Genomic DNA, 22,492 nt, shown 5'->3' with positions numbered 1-22,492 from the left:
CAAAGAACATTAGTTGATGCAGCGGGCTTGCTGAACACCATATTGGCTTCAGCGGAGACCATCAGAACACTGTCAAATGCAACAACAATCGGGCAGCAGCCGACGTTGCAACTCAAGTGTGGACGCGTCGATGGGCGATCACCTAGCGTCGCTCTTCCCTTCCGCCAGCGTAGCAGCGTTGCATTATCAACTGCAGGTCCAGTCAGGAGAGAGCGTGCTCCACCACTTTATCAAGCACAGCAATGTTTCAGCCCATGGACGTCAGGCAAAAGGAGAACAAGGTAAGTTAGCTAGAAACCAGCTTGCTTCAGCTTGTCATTTTTAAAACTAATCACAGCACCTAACTTAAGTTAGCTGTAGATAACGTGATGTATCCTCCAAACACCCATTTTCGGTCATTAGGAAATAAAAATGACAAGCTGAAGCAAGCTGGTTTCTAGCTAACTTACCTTGTTCTCCTTTGCCTGACGTCCATGGGCCAAACATTGCTGTGCTTGATAAAGTGGTGGAGCACGTTCTCTCCTGACTGACCTGCAGTTGATAATGCAACGCTGCTACGCTGGCGGAAGGAAGAGCGACGCTAGGTGATCGCCCATCGACGTGTCCACACTTGAGTTGCAACGGTCGGCTGCTGCCCGATTGTTGTGGCATTTGACAGTGTTCTGATGGTCTCTGCTGAAGCCAGTATGGTGTTCAGCAAGCCCGCTGCATCGACTAATGTTCTTTGCTGTTGTTGGGAAGACATTGGTGTAGCGAATTGGTGGGCTAACTAACGGTCAACAGTCGCTATGCTGTGGAAGGCGCGTTTTCTACTATTAGGCGATGGGCCGGACCTCGAAATTATGAATTTAATACTTACCTCACAGCTGTGTAAGTCTTTTTTGCTGAGGTCATGTAATAAAATCGTATAAGTACTACAGACATTGTTTCCAACTTTGTTGTTTGCACATTTGACGCTAAAATGTCCTTACAAACTCTTACTTTTTAAACCGGCAAATAAGCAGGAGTACTAATCATAACGTTAGAAAACCTCCCATTTCCTTGACAACCAATGTAAATAATGAACACAGATGACCAGGAAGCTGCGTTCTTGAAATTACAATTTTGCTGTAAATCATTAAAAATGTAAATTTAGTTCTGTAGTTCAGTAATACTGAGGTAAAAATGAGGTGTTTTATCCATTTAGCCTCAAATGTAAAAAGCCCTGTAACCCACCTTTCCCAGACAAGTTGGGCAAAGATTGTTCAATGTACAAATTTATGGGTGAACCTGCAAACCACAGAGAGTACAGTAGCTGAAAATGCCGTATTGGCATTTAACTTAAATTCAAGACGTCCAAGATGTGCGGCTAATGTTGGATTTCACAGAGAATGCTACATGCTCTTCACCAACAAAGAACACATAAGAAGAGCACATAAGAAGATAGAAAATGCAGCTAACAACAGTGAAGGTTTGTATCAAATGTATAATTTTTATATAAAACGTTTCATTTATATACGTTTAACCCCTTACTAGTCAGCCCCAATTTTGGCAAGTGATGCATTCATGACATCCCCAAAATAAAAAGGTTGCTGCTCAGAAGTCATTCTGAATATACACATAACCAACATATATTTAGAAAGCCAACCCTTGAGAGTTTACATTTCAAGACTCAAAATTAACCAGACTGTTATTAATATTGAGATATATAAGCTCAAACATAGAAACAAACAAAAAAATATTAAGAATATATTTATAAAATGTATAAAAATATTATGTGAATTTAGGATTGCAACTTATAACCACAACTAAAACATGGGGATTTTTTTAAAGACAATCATCCCAGCACATCCTATTCAATATTCTATAATAAAATCAACTAATCGAATATTCGAAAATCGTGACTCATCCCTAATTAATATAGTATTTCAGTGCAAGTGGATGACATGACAAGTAGCAAAAGGCAGTGCAATATGTGTGTAAGTGGGGTCAAATGTTCATAGCAAATTTAAAAATAAAAAAATAAACCAATGTAGCAGCATCATAGTGTAAACTACCAGTGTATTTGTGCAAGAGTCAATCAGCTGCCCTTAGGTTATTGGAGGGTGGGGGTGGAAGGAAGAGGCTCTCTATGATTCCCCTATAGAAAGTTAAGGGGATGGATTTGTGGGAGATGAGCCTTCCTCAACTGTGGGAGGAAGTGCAGAGGTTTTTGGACTTTCTTGGCCAGGTTCTGTTGGTGGTGTCGATAGATCAAGATGGGTCATCTGTGATGTGGATACTAAGCAACTCCGTGATCTTGACCTGCTCCATTCATGGTGCTGTTGATGTGATGATTGTCAACGATCACCTCTGTAGTCATTTGGGTGTGGAGAGATATGATGTTGTCCTGTCCGTGTCTGTGTGTTAGATAAACAACTGAATTATATTCAGATAAATAAACACAGAAAGCACACATTACTAGATCATTTTAAATCACATAAGCTACCATGCACAGAATTGTGTCATTGTATAAACTGTGACGATCAACCATAAATGGCTTACATAACTCCATGACTACCACTATAAAGTTGATTTGAAATAATTTCTTTGTTTTGCTTTGCACTCTTTTTAGCTGATAATTAGTCTAGCTTACTTGTAGCCTAGGTAGCTTGCTATAAACCAATCCAACCTTGACATACCTGTCAAATTATTTCCTACTGTCTTCCCGTTTAAATATTTACCCGTAATTATCCCGTATTTGAATACTCTTTGCTTAGTTCATTGTGTATGTACCGAATGATTTGGATTAGCCTAAGCAACATACCGTTAGACCTAGCTTTACTGCTCCACTACCAACATTCTTTCGTGGCTACTGTTCTCATCAACGACAACGCATATATTCACGACGAAGTATAGCTTGCAGTCTTAAATACAACTTATATGAAAAGCATTACGATATAGGGGTGTATAATCATTGTAAAACAAATCTTACCTTGACGTTGTCTTGCCGAGACACACCGGTCTCTCTTGGGTTGTAGACTCATTTGGCTTCAGACTGACGGTTCAACGAATAACGTGATTGGCCAAATCAATTCAACAAGGTAACAACACAAGCGTTGATTGGATCTCACACCGGCCAACGTTTGTGATCAGCTAGCGAAATTAAATCTATTTTTATACTTTAATGTTCAACAATTGGCGAGAAAATGTTATATGTTATATGGTAATCTTTTTGTGAATTATTCATACAGACAAATAAAAAAAATTAGCCAGACAGCTGCTGGGTAACTATCAAATCAAAAACTAAACGAGATAGACGGACTCGGCCCACCGCCTATATGCTTTCTTTCAACAGCTTCTAGTTATTCGTCTTGAGGTGCACTACTGCCACCAACTGGAGTGGAGTGGGTACTTTAACCACCTTCCGTTTCAACTGAAATGCTTGCATATAACATACTGAAATGCTTGCATACAACATACTGAAATGCTTGCATACAACATACTGAAATGGTTTCATACAACATACTGAAATGGTTTCATACAACATACTGAAATGGTTTCATACAACATACTGAAATGGTTTCATACAACATACTGAAATGCTTTCATACAACATACTGAAATGGTTTCATACAACATACTGAAATGGTTTCATACAACATACTGAAATGCTTTCATACAACATACTGAAATGGTTTCATACAACATACTGAAATGCTTTCATACAACATACTGAAATGGTTTCATACAACATACTGAAATGCTTTCATACAACATACTGAAATGGTTTCATACAACATACTGAAATGGTTTCATACAACATACTGAAATGCTTGCATACAACATACTGAAATGGTTTCATACAACATACTGAAATGGTTTCATACAACATACTGAAATGCTTGCATACAACATACTGAAATGCTTTCATACAACATACTGAAATGCTTTTCAGTTGTGTGTGTGAGAGTGTAATCATTTTAGTTGTATGTATGAGAGCATTTCACTTGTGTGTGTGAGAGCGCGTTTCAGTTGTGTGTGTGAGTGCGTTTCAGTTGCGTGTGTGAGAGCATTTCAGTTGCGTGTGTGTGAGAGCATTTCAGTTGTGTGTGTGTGTGTGTGTGAGCATTTCAGTTGTGTGTGTGAGAGCATTTCAGTTGCGTGTGTGTGTGAGCATTTCAGTTGTGTGTGAGAGCATTTCAGTTGTGTGTGTGAGAGCGTTTCAGTTGTGTTTGTAAAAGCATTTCACTTGTATGTGTGTGAGCATTTCACTATAGTATGTGAATGAATTTGGTTTCATATGTGTATGTGAGAGGAAAAGTACATGTATGTGCATGGTAATTCTGAATAATGTCCCTAGGGGCACCTCATAAGCGGGATAGGACCCACACACACACATACACACACTTAACACAACTACAGTGTTTTTCACACCTCTCTTACACACTGTATTACCCACGATAGAGACACACGGTCACATCTGCACATGAACATTATATTATGGTAACATAAGCATATAACATTTTCTCGATTATATCGTATTCTACACTTTTTAATTTGTACAAGTCTGTTTATAATGTTTATCACAGTTGTTATTTAGTTGTAATTACTCAATTACAGAAACCCTGTCTCTGAACCTTTAAAAACACACTGAACTAATTCTGTATTCATGTTCTCATGTCATTACAAACCTGTATGACTTTGTCTTATTTGGAACAACAAATTAAAAATTTTGAAGAATGTTTCTTCTGTCATCCATACCATCAAAGTGAAGGGGAACTAGGGGCTGTCAAACTCAAAAAAGGACAAAAACGCACCCTAAAATCATCACAAACTTAGTCCATATGACTTGTGTGCAATAATACAGGTACAGTATTCTGAAGCCATATTATAGGTTTTACAAGGAACTGGCTGAAATTTACATTTACATTTATGCATTTGGCAGACGCTTTTATCCAAAGCGACTTACAGTGCAATTATTACAGGGACAATCCCCCCAGAGCAACCTGGAGTTAAGTGCCTTGTTCAAGGACACAATAGTGGTGGCTGTGGGGATCGAACCAGCAACCTTCTGATTAACAGTTATGTGCTAACAGTTATATTAGCCCACTACACCACCACCAATCCACACCACACCACACCACCACCACTCCAACTTAAAATTTCAAAATTTAAGTTGTTATTCACTGAAAATCAGCCATGGTCACCATTCACTTGTATTGTATGGATAAGAGCAGCTTGGACATTCTGCCATAAATAACCTCTTTTGTGTAAACTGGAAGAAAGAATGTCATATGGGTTTGAAACAACATGAGGGTGAGTTAATTATGACAACATTTTCATTTTTGGTGAACTCTACCTTTGAGATTTCAGCGGCCTGTTATTACTGGTGAAAAATCTTTATATGTGATAATCAGTTTTTTTCCTGTCTTTCTTTATACTTGTATTTACTTTTATGTCACATTCACTCATACTTGGATCTGAGTAGGAGAACATGAGAAAAGATACAGGAGGAAAAATCAGCAAAACAAACACGGCCAAATGACCATAATGAGGTAAATGTGTTTATTTGGAGTGTGTGTGGAGAGGAAGTGGGTTAAACGAAGCCACACTTCACACACACAAATACACACACTCAGTAATAATACAGATTTTATGTTGCTTTCACCAATCTAACTGCATGAAACTGGAATGATCTCAGGGTGAAAGGCGATGTGCTGTGTATGGATGTTTTCTTGTGTCTTTAAAGTGTACAAAGAGAAACCTAAAGCTTTTCTTCACCAGTTTCTTTCCCAAGTCCCCTGCAAACATCCTGCTCTGACAGTGGAATCCTGCCGGGTCACAACAGAGGTCAAAGTGCATGAGTGTGTGCATATTTACACTAGAAGTCTTAGTGAATCTGGTTTTAACATGGAAATGGTGAATGATGTATGCCTTTAAGTAATAGCTTTTTCCTTGATTTTTTTAAATTAGAGTTGCACTATTGTACAATAAGCACATACTGTAAGCTGCAAATAGGTCTCGTTCTGAAAAACTGTTTTATAAGGCTGTGGGTTTACTGTCAGGTAAATGTTTTGGTCATTAAAGTTACTAAAGTTTGGAACAGGTGTTTTTTTTGCAGAAAAGTTTCATCAAATGGTCTTTTTGAACTGGGCAGGAAGTTTTCTGTTCTGGAAGTTACAATATGTTTTCATAGTGCATTGCATTTTTTTTTTTTTTGTTTTAAAGACCAATAATAATCCTTGTTTTTCATTATATGAACCCTGTAACACAGTCCACGTCCGAAAACCTAACAATTTACTCATAGAACAAAATACATTTGGAAACCAAATCGTATTTCTGGCTTCTGGTCTTCTATTTAATTTTCCAGTATTTCTTTCAACATTAAAATATAAAAGTTGTACCCTTTATAATGGTTTCAAAAAGGATTTCCTTCCCAGTTAAGAGAAAAAATTCACCCAAAAATTTAAATGATCTTATCAAATTCACCCTCATGCCATCCCTGATGTGCATGACTTGCTTTCTTCTGCAGAACACAAATTAAGGTTTTTAGAAGAATATTTAGCTCTGTAGGTCCATACAATGCAAGTGAATGGTGGCTTTAAACTTTGAAGCTTTAAAAAGAGCATAATGTCTTCTTAAGCAATCCAATCATCTTTTGAGGAGAACAGACCAAAATATAACTCCCTTTTCACAAAACATCTTGTACAGTGAAAAAGGAATTACTTTTTGGTCTGTTCTCACCCAAACCCGATTGGATTGCTTCAGAACACATGGATTAAACAACTTAAGTCACATGCATTAGTTTATGCTGCCTTTATGTGCTTTTTTTGGGATTCAAAGTTTTGGTCACCATTCACTTGCATTGTATGGAGCAACAGAGCTGAGATATTCTTCTAAAAATCTTAATTTGTGTTCTGCAGAAAAAAAGAAAGTCACACATCTGGGATGACATGAAGGTTACTAAATGATGAGAGAATTTTATTTTTCATTTTTGGTGAACTATTCATTTAAAAGGTTAATCTGTTGAAACTAAGCTGCAAAAATGGCACATTCTGAAATCCGTAAAAAAAAAATGACATAGTGGAACACAAAAACATGAATATATCGCCGGCCGCATTTAAAGTTTACTTCATGTAGTCTTAAAGGCACAGCAGCAGAAATGGGCTGTTTAATTCAGAAAATCAGAGAACGGATGGAAAATGGTCGTGTAAATACAAAATTATGGCTGTTTTGTGTGGAAACAAAAACTTGACCATCATCATAAGTGGAAAAAAAATAAATCATTAAGTAATTTATGACATGACTCCTTTAAGTGTTGTGTTTTGAGTGACCTGGAAACTATTTCTATCCTCTCATGGTCAAAGCATTCTCTCTGGGCCAGTTTTAGGATGAAAGAACTTTGGTTGAACTGTACCAAACACACAAACACAAATACATGCACATACTGTATACTGCTGAGGTGCTGACAGCGAGTGGGCACTGAAGGTCTTACCACCATCTTCTGCTGGATATAAATACTGTGATTAAATATTAGCTTTTGAGGTGCAATAGCCTTCAAGAGCTGCTGCTTTCCCTTTTTTGCTCTTACTTTATAGTTTTCTCTCTGTCTTTCCAGCAGCTCTTTTGAAAGTGATGTTGTATATACATAATTTGACTGTTGTTCCAGCACATTCTCTAACCTTGCGTCTCCAACTCTCTATCTTTAACTTATACTTTTGCTATCTATTTCCTTTCACTAATGAAAGCAGCTGGATTGTGTCAGGATAGAGGCTTAAATGCTTGAGTGTGTTTGTGTGTGTGTGTGTGTGTGTGTGTTTGCTTGAATGTATGACCACACTAAAAGTCACCAGTTCTTTGCACAGTGCTACTTGAGAAAGAGAGAGAGACTGGAAGAGAATGGAAACATGAACAGACACCCAAATCCTCTTTCTCAGTCACTGTGACATCATTAAGGGTCACTGGGCTAGCCGCCCAGAAAAAGGGTCCACTTTAATGTTAAGTGAAATTATTAAGCTTGTGTGTGAGAGAGAGAGAGAGGGAGGGAGAGAGAACTTGCGATGAGCTGTTAAGCAAGATTGTGTTTGAAGAAGAGATTGGGGAGGGTTTTTTGGAAAAGGCTGTTTTCAGTTGAAGGACATCAATGGTTGTTGGTGAAAAAAGAGCCTCATTGAAATTCATGGCTTAGTACCTATAGCATTGTGCATTTGGAGAGAGATTGAAAGTCTGACAGATTTAAATGAAAATGGCATTTACAAGAGATGGGAAAATGGGGGCCTGTGGAAACGTGTGTATGTGCGTATATGCATAGGTGGATTTTTTTTTTATATAATCAGAGACTAAATTCACTCGTTAACAAAATGACAGAAAACTTTTTATCTCATGCAAACTTTGCCACAAATGCAAGTGACCAGGATTTGACAGTTATTGTGAAAATGTACGCATTACTTCCTAACAGCCAAAGCTGTTAAAGGTGTCATCATTAATTTTTTTAATGATTTAATTTTTTTCCCTGAGGTCCACTTAAAATGTAATAATTTTTTTTTTCATTCCCAAAATATTTTTTATTTTATATTGAAACTCTGACCCTTAGAACTACATTTAAATCTAAATCTACTTGTAATAATTGCAATTCTTGTTCGAAGTAAATATTGGGTGGTGGTGGTGTAGTGGTCTAAAGCACATAACTGGTAATCTGGTAATCAGAAGGTCGCTGGTTCGATCACCACAGCCACCACCATTGTGTGCTTGAGCAAGGCACTTAACTCCAGGTTGCTCCGGGGGGATTGTCCCTGTAATAAGTGCACTGTAAGTCGCTTTGCATAAAAGCATCTGCCAAATGAATAAATGTAAAAATGTAAATAAATGGATATGCATAGCTGTAGGTGCTACACACAGACAGGCACAGCACACGGTTTGGCTAACTTTCCCAATTTTTACTGCTTAAAAGTAACAGTTAAGTTAAAAAAGTAACAGTTAAGTTACAAAAGTTCGGAACGAACAGTTTTTGCCACTTTGTTTCTACAGATGGTCTTTTGGAAATGGCTCTGAAGTTTTCAGCTCTGAAACTCCCAATATGTTTATAACTTGCATTTTGAAAATGGTTATTTCTCATATATGACCGCATTAATACAGTCAACATTCCAACTGTTCCATTCCAACATTCCATTCCATGTTTTGAGATTCTGTCCTGTATTAGTCTTCCTAATAAAATAATAGCACATCACCCTTTAAAGTTGTTGAAGTTTAGGCGGTCTTCAGAGCTCTTTAATTTAAATCTCGTCCACATTATATTGATATGCCGAGCCACAAAGGCCAATGCTATCCTATTATCTCCATCTATGGACATTGAGCTGAGCTCGGCTGCTTTGATGGACCAGAGGAAACGCTGTGTTAAGCTGAACTGCAATTGTTGTATAAATTATTGTATGTTAGACTTTCCCATTTGACATTGCATATGGGGCTTTTAAAGCACTTCTTATAAGTGGTGGGTTTACGAGTAACAGAGAACATTGAGTGTATACTTGTTCCTGATATTAAACACTGGCACATGTATGAGTGCATGTAACTGCTGTCCCCTACACACACACACACACACACACATACACACTTTTCCCCTAATTCCCATTTTCTCTCACTATGCTGAGTGCCGCACTGACAGAGAGAGCTGAAAGGGGGCACTTAAATTGATCTTTCTCTCTGTGTTCTATGCTGAGCACACCAACAGCTGTAAGGGTGTGTTTAAAACATGCAGTCAGGCCAAAGGTCTTATTGGATCTCCAACACCTCTAGTTAAAACAGCACCAAGCCCTGAGCAGCTCAGTCAAATGTCTCACACTAGTATTAATGTAACTTTATGGTCTCCTTCTCATATGGATCGCTTGATATAATTAGGACTGTGTGCATATAGAGGTGTGTATTTAAGAGGTGGTGAGCTCTTAAATACACACAGTCTATTAAAGACTGATGCAATACATTCAGATGGAGTCAGTATATCTCTTGTGCCAGAATCTTATGTGGAACACAGGTGCAATGAAAACTCACCTAACATTTGGTGACTCAGCAGAACCTTTTCCTGTCCTTTGTACTTTATTCTATTTTTACTAGAGCAGCATTTCTCACTGACAGCCAAAAAAAAAAAAAAAAAAACTTATTGGAGAAAATAAATAAAAGTGTAAGTGGCAACATTAAATTAAATAAAATAAAAAAATAAAATAAAAGAAACTGTTATTTAATTAAATTTATATTAATTTCTATTTAATTTAAATACGAATTTAGGTTTATTTAATTTAATTGTAATTTATTTAGAAATTTTAATTAAATGTAATTACATTTTCAAATTTAAATTCAATTTAAATTTAATTTAATTGTAATTTATTTATTAATTTGTATTTAATTTAATAATATATTAAATTAATGGTATAACTAAAATTTAATTTAATTTGTTAAAACATAAACTGTTATTCAGTAAAATGTATATACATTTATATTTAATTTAAATACAAATTTAAGTTTTATTTAATTTAATTATAATTTATTTAGTAATTTTAATTATATTTAATAATATATTAAATTATTGGTATGACTATAATTTAATTTAATTTGTTAAAACATAAACTGTTATTCAGTAAAATGTATATAAATTTATATTTAATTTAAATACAAATTTAAGTTTTATTTAATTTAATTATAATTTATTTAGTAATTTTAATTATATTTAATAATATATTAAATTATTGGTATGACTATAATTTAATTTAATTTGTTAAAACATAAACTGTTATTCAGTAAAATTTATATTAATTAAAAAAAATTACATTTTATTGTAATTTATTTATTAATTTTAATTTAATTTAATATATATTAAATTAATGGTATAACTATAATGTAATTTAATTTGTATAGATAAACTGTAATGTAATTAAATTGAAATTAATTTATATGTAATTTATATTAACATTTTATTTTATTTAATTGTAAACTATGTATTCATTTTAATTTTACAATATATTTATTTATAATGTAACAAATTATATAAACACATTTTACTGATATAACATTATTTAATTGAAAGTTTAAATGTAAGTTTTATTTTATTGTAATTATTTTTCAGTTCAGTGTATTTGTTTGTAAATATATATGTATAATGTTACAAACACTTTGCCAATGTAGAGCTTCTTGAAACTTTTTTGAAAAGGATTTGTAGCCTGTAGGCTTGGCTAACCTGCTCAACCTTTTCAAGGTCTGTTTTTCAATTTTGTATTTCAATGATTTATATAACTTGTTTTAATTGTAGCAGATGGGATATGGGACAATCAGTCAATCACTGACAAACTTTTTCTGTCACTCAGGACAGACTGAATGAATCTCTTTATTCATACTTCCACACATTCATGACATACACACACTCTCACACTCTTGGGTGTGAAATGTGGCAGATCTCTTGATGGCCTTTCTTCAGAATGCACGTTAATTAGGCACATCAAGGTGTCCCGTGGGTCACCAACAGAAAAGAAGCCCTCTTTCTGCTCTGGCCTGAGAGCACTCAGCGTCTCTTTAGAGGCTGCAGAGATGCAAGAAACTGCCATGATTCCACAGAGACTTGCTTTTGTGTACATGCACATTCTTTGCTCATTGTTTGGCCTTAAGATGAGGAGGATGTCCATTAGGGTTCCCCTGGTCTATCTCTTTTATTCAGCTATTTTATGTTGTCGTTTTGTTTAGGAAAAGAGCAGGACTCACTCAGGATGGTAAAGATGTCTGGTTAGATAACTACACTTTGCTCTGGTTTTGAGATCAGAGGAGAAGAAGAAATAAAAGATGCCTTTTTGTTAGATTACTGTTCAGAGAAATAACTTTCCATTAATATGGTACCAGCCTTTCCCACGAGCATGGTACATTGTGTCCTATCCATTTTTTTTTTAAAGCGTTAAAGGCACAATCTTTCAAAAGTTCTTTTGTTGTGAAATATGTTACATATACATCATTTTCTCTCATTAAATTAACCTAACATGAAAAGAAGCTTGTTTTAAACCAAATCAAATGTCTGCATCCCTACTGAGTAAAAAAGAGCTTCATTAAACTCCTCAAACCTGTACTGTAACGTCACTCACTCATGAGAGAAAAGAAAGAAGACAGAAAGTACAAATTTAGAGGTGAGAGGAGACATTTTGCAACCAGAGAACGAAATTGAGAAAAAGAGAAAGGATTGTGACATGTTGTCCATGGAGAGAGTCTTTGTGTGTGGTTCCATGGGTCAGCCGAGATGTCAGTGTTGTTCAGTGTTTAAAAAAGGTTCTGTGGCAGAATCATTAAACTAGTTTACACCACTCATAAAAATCACACACTTATCTCCATGAGGCTGTCAGCGCAGTGTTTGTAATGGGACTTTAACTTAAGTTTCTTCACTGTTTCTCTGTCTTTCTCTTTCTTTGGGCAGACGGGATGAACTGTATGAATAAGGACCATGGCTGTGCGCATATCTGCAGAGAGACTCCCAAAGGCGGTGTGGCGTGCGAGTGCCGCCCAGGATTTGAGCTGGCAGAAAATCAGCGTGACTGCAAACGTATGTACCAACTTCGATAATCCTCTGAATCTCATTCTGTGGGGACATGTTCCTGCATTAAGAACAGCAGGATGGAATGAAAAGAAAATGAATGGAATGCATGCTTATGGGTGCATTAACTAAACTACCACATTGCTAATAAAAACACCTGTCAGTATACTTTATGCTTGTCCATATGTAATATGCTTATTTCACCCCAGAATCATCTGATTGGTCCATTGTTTCAAAACTGACATTATTATGCAGAGCTAAGGCTATTGAAATATTTTAACTTGACCTGATATTTAAAAAATGCAGCTCTTATGGTGCAGAATGCTGAAATATAGAGAGATATGGCGCAACGGCCATCCATCTGGCGCATACTGTATGTGTGTGTGTATGTGTACATCAGCAATTAAAAAATAGCACAGACAGAACGCAAAGACACGTTCGGTGTTAATGGCCCCTAACTCTGGCCCACAATTATTTTCACACTCCTGAAAAACATATTTTTGTCAATTATTTAACCCATAAAAGTGCATTATGTAATTTTTTATCTTATCTTTTTATCTTAACATTTTACCGATATGAAAGTTGTCTTGAATTTCATTCTGGCACCTGTCGCCATAGATACAACATCACACAAAAGCAAACGTTTTTGCTTACCGATGCCATACTGTGGTAAATACCACATTTATGTAGAATTAAAAATAGCTTTTTTCTTGGCCAGTGATATGACTGAACTCTTCATCTTGTTGTATTTCATTTTATTGTTTCTCTATAGATGGAAAAAAGTTGTGTCCTGCATCATTCTTAGTCACTTTGACCCAGAAACATATTTTGAGTTTTATTTCATTTAAAAAGGAAAGTCTCAGACATAATTTAAAGGGATATTTCACCCAAAAATTACAATTCGCTAATCATTTACTCGTCCTCATGATATCCCAGGTATGTATGACTTTCTTTCTTCACCAGAAAATTTTAAGAAATATAGAAAAGTATCTCAGCTCAGTAGGTCCTTAAAATACAAGTGGATGGTGATCAGAACTTTGAAGCTCCAAAAATCACAGACAGTCAGCATAAACTGCATTCATACAACTCCAGCAGTTAAATTAATGTCTTCTAAAGCAATACGATCACGTTTGGTGCAAAAAAGATCAATGTTTAAGTACTTTTTAACTATAAATCATAGGTTCCGGTCATCAGCGGTATGCATGTGAGACGCATGAGAACTGATGCACGTGCAACACACCAGGACGAGCAGTGCTGTTTACAAGTGAGTAGGAGGAACACTATACTGAAACTTTGTTGCTTTTGGTTTAGATCTGTATTTGTATCTGTTTATTTACTCACAATGGTGTGCTTATCCTGGATGTCTCAACCCAGAGAAAAAGGTGAGATTATGTCCGCAATATGCCAACGCAAATTTGGCACAAGAGAGATCGCGTGAACTCATCGTTCTTGTGAACATGCATACTGCTGCTGGAGCGAAGATTTATAGTTAAAAAGTATTTCAATTTAGATATTTTTCACACCAAAAGTAATCTTATCGCTTTAGAAGACATTTATTTGACCAATGGAGTGTTATGGATGATGTTTATGCTGACTGTCTGTGATTTTTGGAGCTTCAAAATTCGTGCCTGAACCCAAAGAGACCTGGAAATGTACAACCCGAACCCAAACCGGACCCATCTATTATTTGAAAGCTGGGAATCGACACCGATTTCACAGCTGATTGCTATTAACAAGTTAATTTACAAGTTGTGAAAACAAAACTTTGTGTCTTACCTAATGTAACTTAAGAGCCTCGGATACCTCTGAATATGAAAAAGGCCAATGCCAAATTGGCGAACAGAATTTGCATGTCCTGCCCCGGACATATGGGTATAAAAGGCGGGGATCGTGCATCTGTTCAGTCAGGTTCTGCACTGAGGAGCCAAGAATAAGGTTCGTGAGATGGGGGGGTGTCCGCTTCCTGTGGGTGGCTCTATGCCGGGGCTGAGAGCTGGGCACTGGTTGAGGCGGAGATACCTGCTGGTTTCTTGCCGCTGCCGGGTGGGCACCCTCGCCCTCGCTTCTTCAACGCTGAAAACTGCTGGGCGAATCTTCAAATAGGTGTCCTGGGATATCATGAGGGTGATGACGAGAGAATTTTCATTTTTGGGTGAACTACTACCTTTAAATTATTATGTCTTGAAACAGTTTGGAGTAGAACAATAATATATTATTAGGATTTCTTCTATTACTTTTTGCCTAAAAAATGAAATGTGTTTCTGGGTCAATGAGACACAGAATGATGGAGAAGGTCAAAATTGCTTGTGCACCTTTAAAACAGCCACATTAGCATGAATTTAAATTCAAGTTATAAATTATAATGTCAGTATGTATATTTGAACTCATCTAAGTTTATGACACTTGTTCAGATTCTTTTAAAGTGGTATGAAAACCCCTTTAGTTTTTCCTTTCTGTACCACAAACGGAGAAACTGAATCCGAGATAAACAACAGGTTTACAGATTCATTTAAGCCTGTCCTTTAATTCTGGTCTCTCCTAAAACAAACAACCTCAGCCACCGATCAGTCAGGGATGTATTAGTTACAGTGCTGTGGTTCTGGCCTGAACATCTGGAGAACTTTCATCTGTGAATTGGCGTTATTCTATTTTTAATATAAGAGCTGGAATAAGATTGACCAAAGTCATTGAAACTCCTTTTGATCAAAGTATCAGATCATGAACTGGGAGTGGAATATTAGAATAGTCTCTTTGTCTAACCAAAGAAGTTTCACCAAGTGTAACTGCTGAAGAAGTGAGTGAGATCATACAGACCTTTTTCATTTGTAAGTCACTTTTGATAATAAATGTTACTCCAAATGTGCACAAAATTGCTTTAATTGGATTTGACACCTAAAAATATGGGGTGGGTGATCTTAGTTACTCTTTGAGACTTCTTGATGACATTTGACCATTTACTGTCACAAATATCAGCTTTTTTAACATCATAAGCAAGTGATTACTAATTCGAATCATTCTACTAAGTAGACAAAGTATGTACTGCACTGACAATGATAAAGTATTTACTTTTAAGTTTGAAGGAAGTCAATACACAGATATTGTACATCAAAATACTACGTCATAAAATTGAATTGTGATATACTGCATCAGTTAAATGCCGCAAACCAATCCTCTTGCATAGTGCTAATGGTAATATGGGAAATATTAGCCTACAAGAACATGCATTGATGCATACTTTAAAAAAAAACAAATAATATGCTATTCAGACACCTTTGACATACTAATTTCAAACTACTACTGTTCGGGGATGCTCAGAAGAGACCTGTGACCCATTATTGGATCATGACCCACTATTTAAGAGTGTTTGTGTATATATGTGTACCCTGGATAAAGGGTTTTCCATGCTGGTACACTTTTCTCAACACTCCTGTGTGTTGCCAGTGACATGTAACTATGGAAATGGTGGTTGCCAACACACTTGTGATGACACCGACGTGGGGCCTGTATGCGGATGTCATCAGAAATATGCTCTGCATTCAGACAGCAAGACCTGCATTGGTGAGTCTCATACACACAGACAAACATATCACATAATATGAATACCTACCTGAATACAGTTCATTTTAAAAATGAACTGAAGCAACACAATTCTAGAACATTTTGTATTGATTTTATTGAGTTCTATTTATTTAAATTTGTAAAATTGAAGTTACCTTATCCATTTGAGTTGGGACTACATGAATGCTTTTTTTGGTGTTAATATAGCATTGAAGAAACAGGGAATTTTCATTTCCCAGCATGCTTTGTAGGGTGCTGGATCGGGAGAACAAGTGTTGAAATTAAGTGTTATTTTCTGCATTTTTGGAGATTTGTTTATGTTTAATTTTCTGTTATATTTGTATTTTAAAAGAGTGTCTGTTCTGCTTTAATTTTGGGGGTTACCACTATATAGAGGAATGGCGCTTGTGCTTAGTTTGAGGGTGGACTTTCACTTTGAAGTGATATTTGATTTGAGTGCGGGTTAGTTGTATAAGCAGTAGCTATTAATTTGACAGTGCAACAATTTCACTGTCCTTGCACTTGCTCACCTGGCATATACTGAGGATAATAAAAGTTGCACCAAAAAAAATTTAAATATTCGAGTTTGAATAATCTAATAAAGTTGAGTTAAATATTCTATAGTACATTCATTTCATCAAACTGAATGTGTCTCAATTAACCTGAATATAATCTGAATGAAAGACATTAAATCACTTTTAGGGTAATGCCTTTTTTATGCAAGTGTAGCTTCTCTAAAGTTAGGTTTTACTGGTAAAGAAGTGGTTGAGTCCATTGCAGTCACCACACACACACTACCAAATCTTGGCCTCATCGTATTTACTCAATGAGAGTGTGGGAGAGAGAGAGAGAGAGAGAGAGAGAGAGAGAGAGAGAGAGAGAGAGTGAGAGTGAGAGGGGGGTAGCGGTCTCAGCTTTACCAGGATTATGAGTGCAGGGCTGTTTCAACAAACATTATGTCCTATTTGTCAGAAGGAGTTTTTGTAGGCCAGCTGAATGGTCCATATGGTCCTTCCGCACTGACGATCCCTGAGCGCTGTGGTAAGAGAGTGCGTTGGGTTCGAGAAGGGAAAACTCGAACACAATCCACCCCACAGATTGGCCCATTTGTCTCATAGACAAATCTATACTTCCCAGCAAATGTGGCATGTGTGAAAGAACCGGATCCTTGTGGAAATGGAGGAGGAAAAATTGAATTCCCAAACGAGAATATCCTGTCATCTTTTACTCACCCTCATGTCGCGCCAAACCCTTATGACTACTTTTTGTTCACATGGAACACAAAAAGATACGTTAGGCACAGTATGGTCACACTAGACTTTGGGCTCCATTCACTTCCGTTCAAACGCATTTGAACATGGAAGACCAGAAACGCAAGCTCTTGCAAAGAATTTTTGCATTCTGCTGCATACCAAAGTTCAGGTTTGGTGAATTGTAACCTGTCCATAGGGATGTTGCCAAAGCCGAATACTGTATTCAGAAAGCCACGAATAATGACTTCAAAACTAATAACAAATTCATCCGAATAACAGAATAAAAATATTAGATTGACTTATTATGCAATAAAAATTACCCAGAATAAAGCAACATTTTAAATAAACATATCCAAAATTACAAGACATTTAAGAGTATGTGAAGCCAATATTCCTAAAGTGTAAACCTTATGAATATAAATGCGCACTGTGTGATTTTAAATCGGATGGCTTTGGGTATCGTATGGTTTATTGCGCATCTGAAGCTTGTCGAGAGTAACATTAATTAATGGGGCTTTTCCACTGCACTGCACGGTACGGCTGGACTTGACTCGACTCTGCTCGCTTTTTGGGGGTTTCCACTGTGAATAGTACCTGGTACCTGGTAATTTTTAGTACCACCTCGGTACCAGTGTCATTGCTATAACTTAGATGGCAGGTTAGCTTACCCTCGTGCGTCATCTTTGAGCTAACACATGTCCTCATCTGCGCTTTGGTGTATGATTCCCCAAACTCTCCTGTTTTTTTTTTTGCTTCCACCTCTTTTGAAACAAAGTTTGTCGTCTTGCTGTGAAAAACAGCTACATGGCGAGAATCAAGAACACAATTCATTCATTGCTCCTTTGTTGTGTGCATGTGTCATGTTTAAGATAGTCGAGTCGAACCATAATGTGCAGTGGAAAAGTGCCATAAGATACTACATCATATATATTTTTTACTGAAGTGATGTTTTCACCGTGGAGCTTGTATATCTATCTCTTAAAGTTAACCACATTTATATCCACATCAGCGATTAAGGTTATTATCTGGTTAAGCCTTTATTCTATAGAGTGTACATCTATTCAGAATATCCCTGCTTATGTGATATGAAGAATCTGAAATGTGCTCTTTCTTTTTATTTATTTTTCTTTTAAAATGTCCTTGAGTTCTGGAAAGGCGCTATATAAGTGTAACATTATTATTATTATTATTATTTTCCTGCTATTCTCTTTTGGAAAAATGATAGTGACTAATGCTTGCCATTTATTCTACTGCATTTAGCTTATTCTGCACATGTAATTCAACTAAATAATGATGTCCTCTACATTATGTTAAAATATGTGAACACAGGGGGCCTGGGTAGCTCAGCGAGTATAGATGCTGACTACCACCCCTGGAGTTGCGAGTTGGAATCCTTAGGTCTCTTAAGCAACCAAATTGACCCGGTTGCTAGGGAGGGGAGAGTCATGTGGGGTAACCTCCTCATGGTCGCTATAATGTTGTTCGCTCTCAGTGGGGCGCGTGGTGAGTTGTGTGTGGATGTCGCGGAGAATAGCGCGAAGCCTCCACACACACGCTATGCCTCCACAGTAACACGCTCAACAAGCCACGTGATAAGATAAGAATGTATCGTAAAACTTCCTGATAGACTTCCATGACTTTTATCTGTTTGTAGGCTATATTGATTTATTTTCAATTCTTTAAATGTTTGTGTTTTGTATTGATTTAATATTTGCTGAAAAATGTGTGCTTGACATTTAACAATTCCTTGACAACTTGTGCCTCCAGAATAACGAAAATGAAAACGTCAGAAATATGAGGAGAAACCAGTTAACAACATATTCCATAGTTAATGTAGCCCACATATTCAACTTCATCTAGTAAGGAAAAAATAATAAAACTATAATTTAATAAAATGGTAATCACATAATAATAATAATAATGACAATGACAATAATAATAATTCATAATAATAATAATAATAATTATTATTATTATTATTATTATTATTGTTGTTGTTGTTATTATCAGGCTATTATTATGAATAGGGATATCTTATTTAAAATAAATAAATAAAATATATATATATATATATATTTAAGCAATTTAATTGTAATGTGCGATACATTTTTAAAATTCAAAATGTATCCTCTTGTGTTCCACATAAAAGGAAGAAAGTCATACAGGTTTGGACTAACATGAGGGTGAGTAAATGATGACAGAATTGTCAATGTTCTGTGAACTAACCCTTTAAAGGAATCATTTACTCAAGAATGAAAACTCACCCTCATCCGTGGAGCACAAAAGATGTCCATCAAGCTCCAAAAATCACTTCAAAGCACCTGAAAGTACCACAAAAGCAATTCGTCTCAAATCTTATTCAAGTTTGACGTCAGTGGCAACACGTGAAAGCTCAGGCATGGCTAACTCCATAGCTTGTCTTGTGTGTCATAGATGCATCTCAAAATCCCAGTCCATGTGGCATTCATGAGATCTCCTTGCAGGTTGGGGATGGCAGTGATGCTTACTTTAATTCCCATGCTTGCTTTAGCAGTTAGCGGCTAATTCAATGATGGAACAGCCCATTAGTTGTAACAATGAGGGAGACACACAGCTAATGTGGTCATTTATCTTCTCTCTTGGCTTTCATGCTCTCATTCTCCCATTCTCTCTGACACACACACACAAAACACACACCTACACAGTTCCACACCACTGTTAGAGCAGAAAATTAGACTTCTGATGTATCTTTGATTTAGCGAAAGAAGAGGAGGCTGACAAAAGAGTTTGTGGGTGAGAGTGCGATGTGTGTGTATGTGTGTTGGGGAGATGTGCTTGATGATGGAAATTTAATCACCGAAATCAACTGCGTGCAAAACACATTCATCATCTTGCTAATGGTGGAAAAATCAACCAGTCGGCCCATGAAGTTCTGCCATATTCGCAGAAAGGGAAAACTTTATATGCCATTTGGGTAAGGTTGCATCCAGGGGCAATACTTTAGAAATGAAGAGGAAAAGGGTTTGGCTTTCTTTTATTTCACATACTCTCTCTCGTTTTTTAAAATTAAAAGACAAATGACGTGCTGCAAGTCAGTTTATGTTTTATGTTTGTTTTCTTTGGGTGAACCTCGCAGCCTTAGCAAAGTTTGACCTGAGGGAAGGACTTTTACATTTATGTTGTGTGAGCTTGTGTGTATGTATGCGAGTTAGAGACAACCCTCCAAAAATTCTAAGTGTCTTTGCCATTAGGCTACCAGGAGTCATTGCTGTCTCCTCTGTATCATAAAAAATAGCAGAAATGGCTTAAAATGAAGGCCAGCTACCGCGTCATTAGTCGGTGCAAAGTATCTCCATGTTCATACCCTATGTATAACATTTAAATCAGTCAGTTATCATCACATAAAGTGTAAGCATAAAATCTTCCAGATTGTGCGCGTTTGTGTGTGTGTGTAAAGTGATTCCCAACCTTTTTTGCCGTAAGTACCTACAGTAAGGCTCAAGTACCCTTTCATTGACACAAAACCAAAAATGTTTACCAAAGACTAAAAATAGTGTAATGTTTCCATTGATATTGTAACATCTCTGATGTGCAAAAGGGTAATTTTACATTCATTATAAAATGAATAGCTGATGCCAACTTTTACAACATGACACTATAGGCAATTTTTAACACGTCAACAAAACTGCACTGACTTTATTTTATTTTAAGTGTTTTGTTCCACATTGCCTGTCTTTATTTAGATGCTTTTTGGCAGTGTTTCCAAATTCTTGGGTATTAGCAAATATAGTATGCATTTTTTGACTGAAAAAATAAATCAAACTATACATGGAAATAAAAGCTAGTATTTAGCTTGAGATGGCACAGTGCAATTTATTTACACATTTACATTATTTTCTGATAGAATGTTTATAACTTAACAGATATTTACTTTAGAAATCATCTTTTTTAATTTTTATGGAAAAGGCACTGATTTTACAGTATGACCCATAATGCAAAGACGAAGTTGCCGGTTATGATGTTTATTCATTAACAACAACAAAAAGAAAACTGGGACATATGAGCGGGAATAAAGACTTTTCCTGAGTTAAATAATAATATAATATAATAATAAGCAGTCCAGCACAGTGGCAAATATCTGCAGACTCTTCACATTCACATGCTTTTCATTTGAATTCAAATCATTATTGTAAGGAGTATATAATCAGTATAAAAACAGTTATCAATTTTGATAATTAAGTGTGCATTAATAGTTTTGACTGATATGATCTCTAAGTATATTATACAACTATTTATAAATGAAATTGAAATTCAAGTTGATATTTCTTATATTATAAGTCTTATATTGTCTTTGGAGTCTTTATATGGTGGATTTTATTTATCGTTGAAAGTCGACATGTGTGAATATCACGCATCAACGAAAGATCATCATTTATCCAAAAGCGAACCTTTAATAAGCAAATAAAAGCTTTAAATATAATTAAAAAATATATATTAATCTCGATACTATTGACATCACAATTTATTTATTATTTTAAGTCAGATATTTTGTTTCGTTTGTTAAACAAAGCAGAATCCAATTTATTTTATTTTTTTGCATTCCCACTGGAACCTGCGGACATACCCCTGGTTGGGAATCACTGTGTTAAATGGATTGTTTACTCACAAATGTAAATTCTTTCAGATTTTTATCACGCTCATGCTGTTCCAAACCAATGTGACTTTCTTTTCTCTGTTTAACACAAAATGAGATGTTAGGTAAATGTTAGTCTCAGTCACCATTCACTTTCATTGCATCTTTTTTCCATACAAAGAAAGTCAATGATGATTGAGACTGAACATTCTGCCTAACATCCCCTTTTTTGGAAAGAAAGTCATACAGGAATGTAACAACATGAGGGTGAATAAATGCTAATATAATTGTCGTTTTTGGGGGTGAACTATCCTTTAAGGGCTTTGGACTCTAAAACGGCAAAGCATTGTGTTTTGATGCAGGGATAGGACTTTGTAGTTTGCAGGTGGGTTTAGTGGGTTCACAAGGGTTTGTGAGTCAGTGTAGGGTCATCAGTCATCCAGAGTTGGTGTCAGAGGCTGAGCATGTTTACAGACAGGAAACACATTAACACTCTATGTTACATGTGTTGTACTGCATCACCGTAAGACCAATCTGATGCTCACTCTCACT

General features: G+C 36.1%; 1 protein-coding gene across 2 annotated transcripts in view; it reads left to right on the top strand.

The window, feature by feature from the left end:
- LOC127639164 (signal peptide, CUB and EGF-like domain-containing protein 1) overlaps positions 1-22,492 on the top strand; it is a 101,738-nt gene that overhangs the window by 35,724 nt on the left and 43,522 nt on the right. For both annotated transcript variants that reach the window (XM_052121043.1, XM_052121042.1), the window contains exons 5-6: positions 12,401-12,526; positions 15,959-16,075. In XM_052121043.1, the coding sequence (XP_051977003.1) occupies positions 12,401-12,526; positions 15,959-16,075 (243 nt within the window). The remainder of the gene's footprint in view (positions 1-12,400; positions 12,527-15,958; positions 16,076-22,492) is intronic.

The sequence above is a fragment of the Xyrauchen texanus genome, chromosome 47 (genome assembly GCF_025860055.1).
Source record: "Xyrauchen texanus isolate HMW12.3.18 chromosome 47, RBS_HiC_50CHRs, whole genome shotgun sequence".
NCBI classification, from domain to species: Eukaryota; Metazoa; Chordata; class Actinopteri; order Cypriniformes; family Catostomidae; genus Xyrauchen; species Xyrauchen texanus.
The sequence above is the reverse complement of the archived record's forward strand: the minus strand, read 5'-3'. Positions and strand labels throughout refer to the sequence as shown.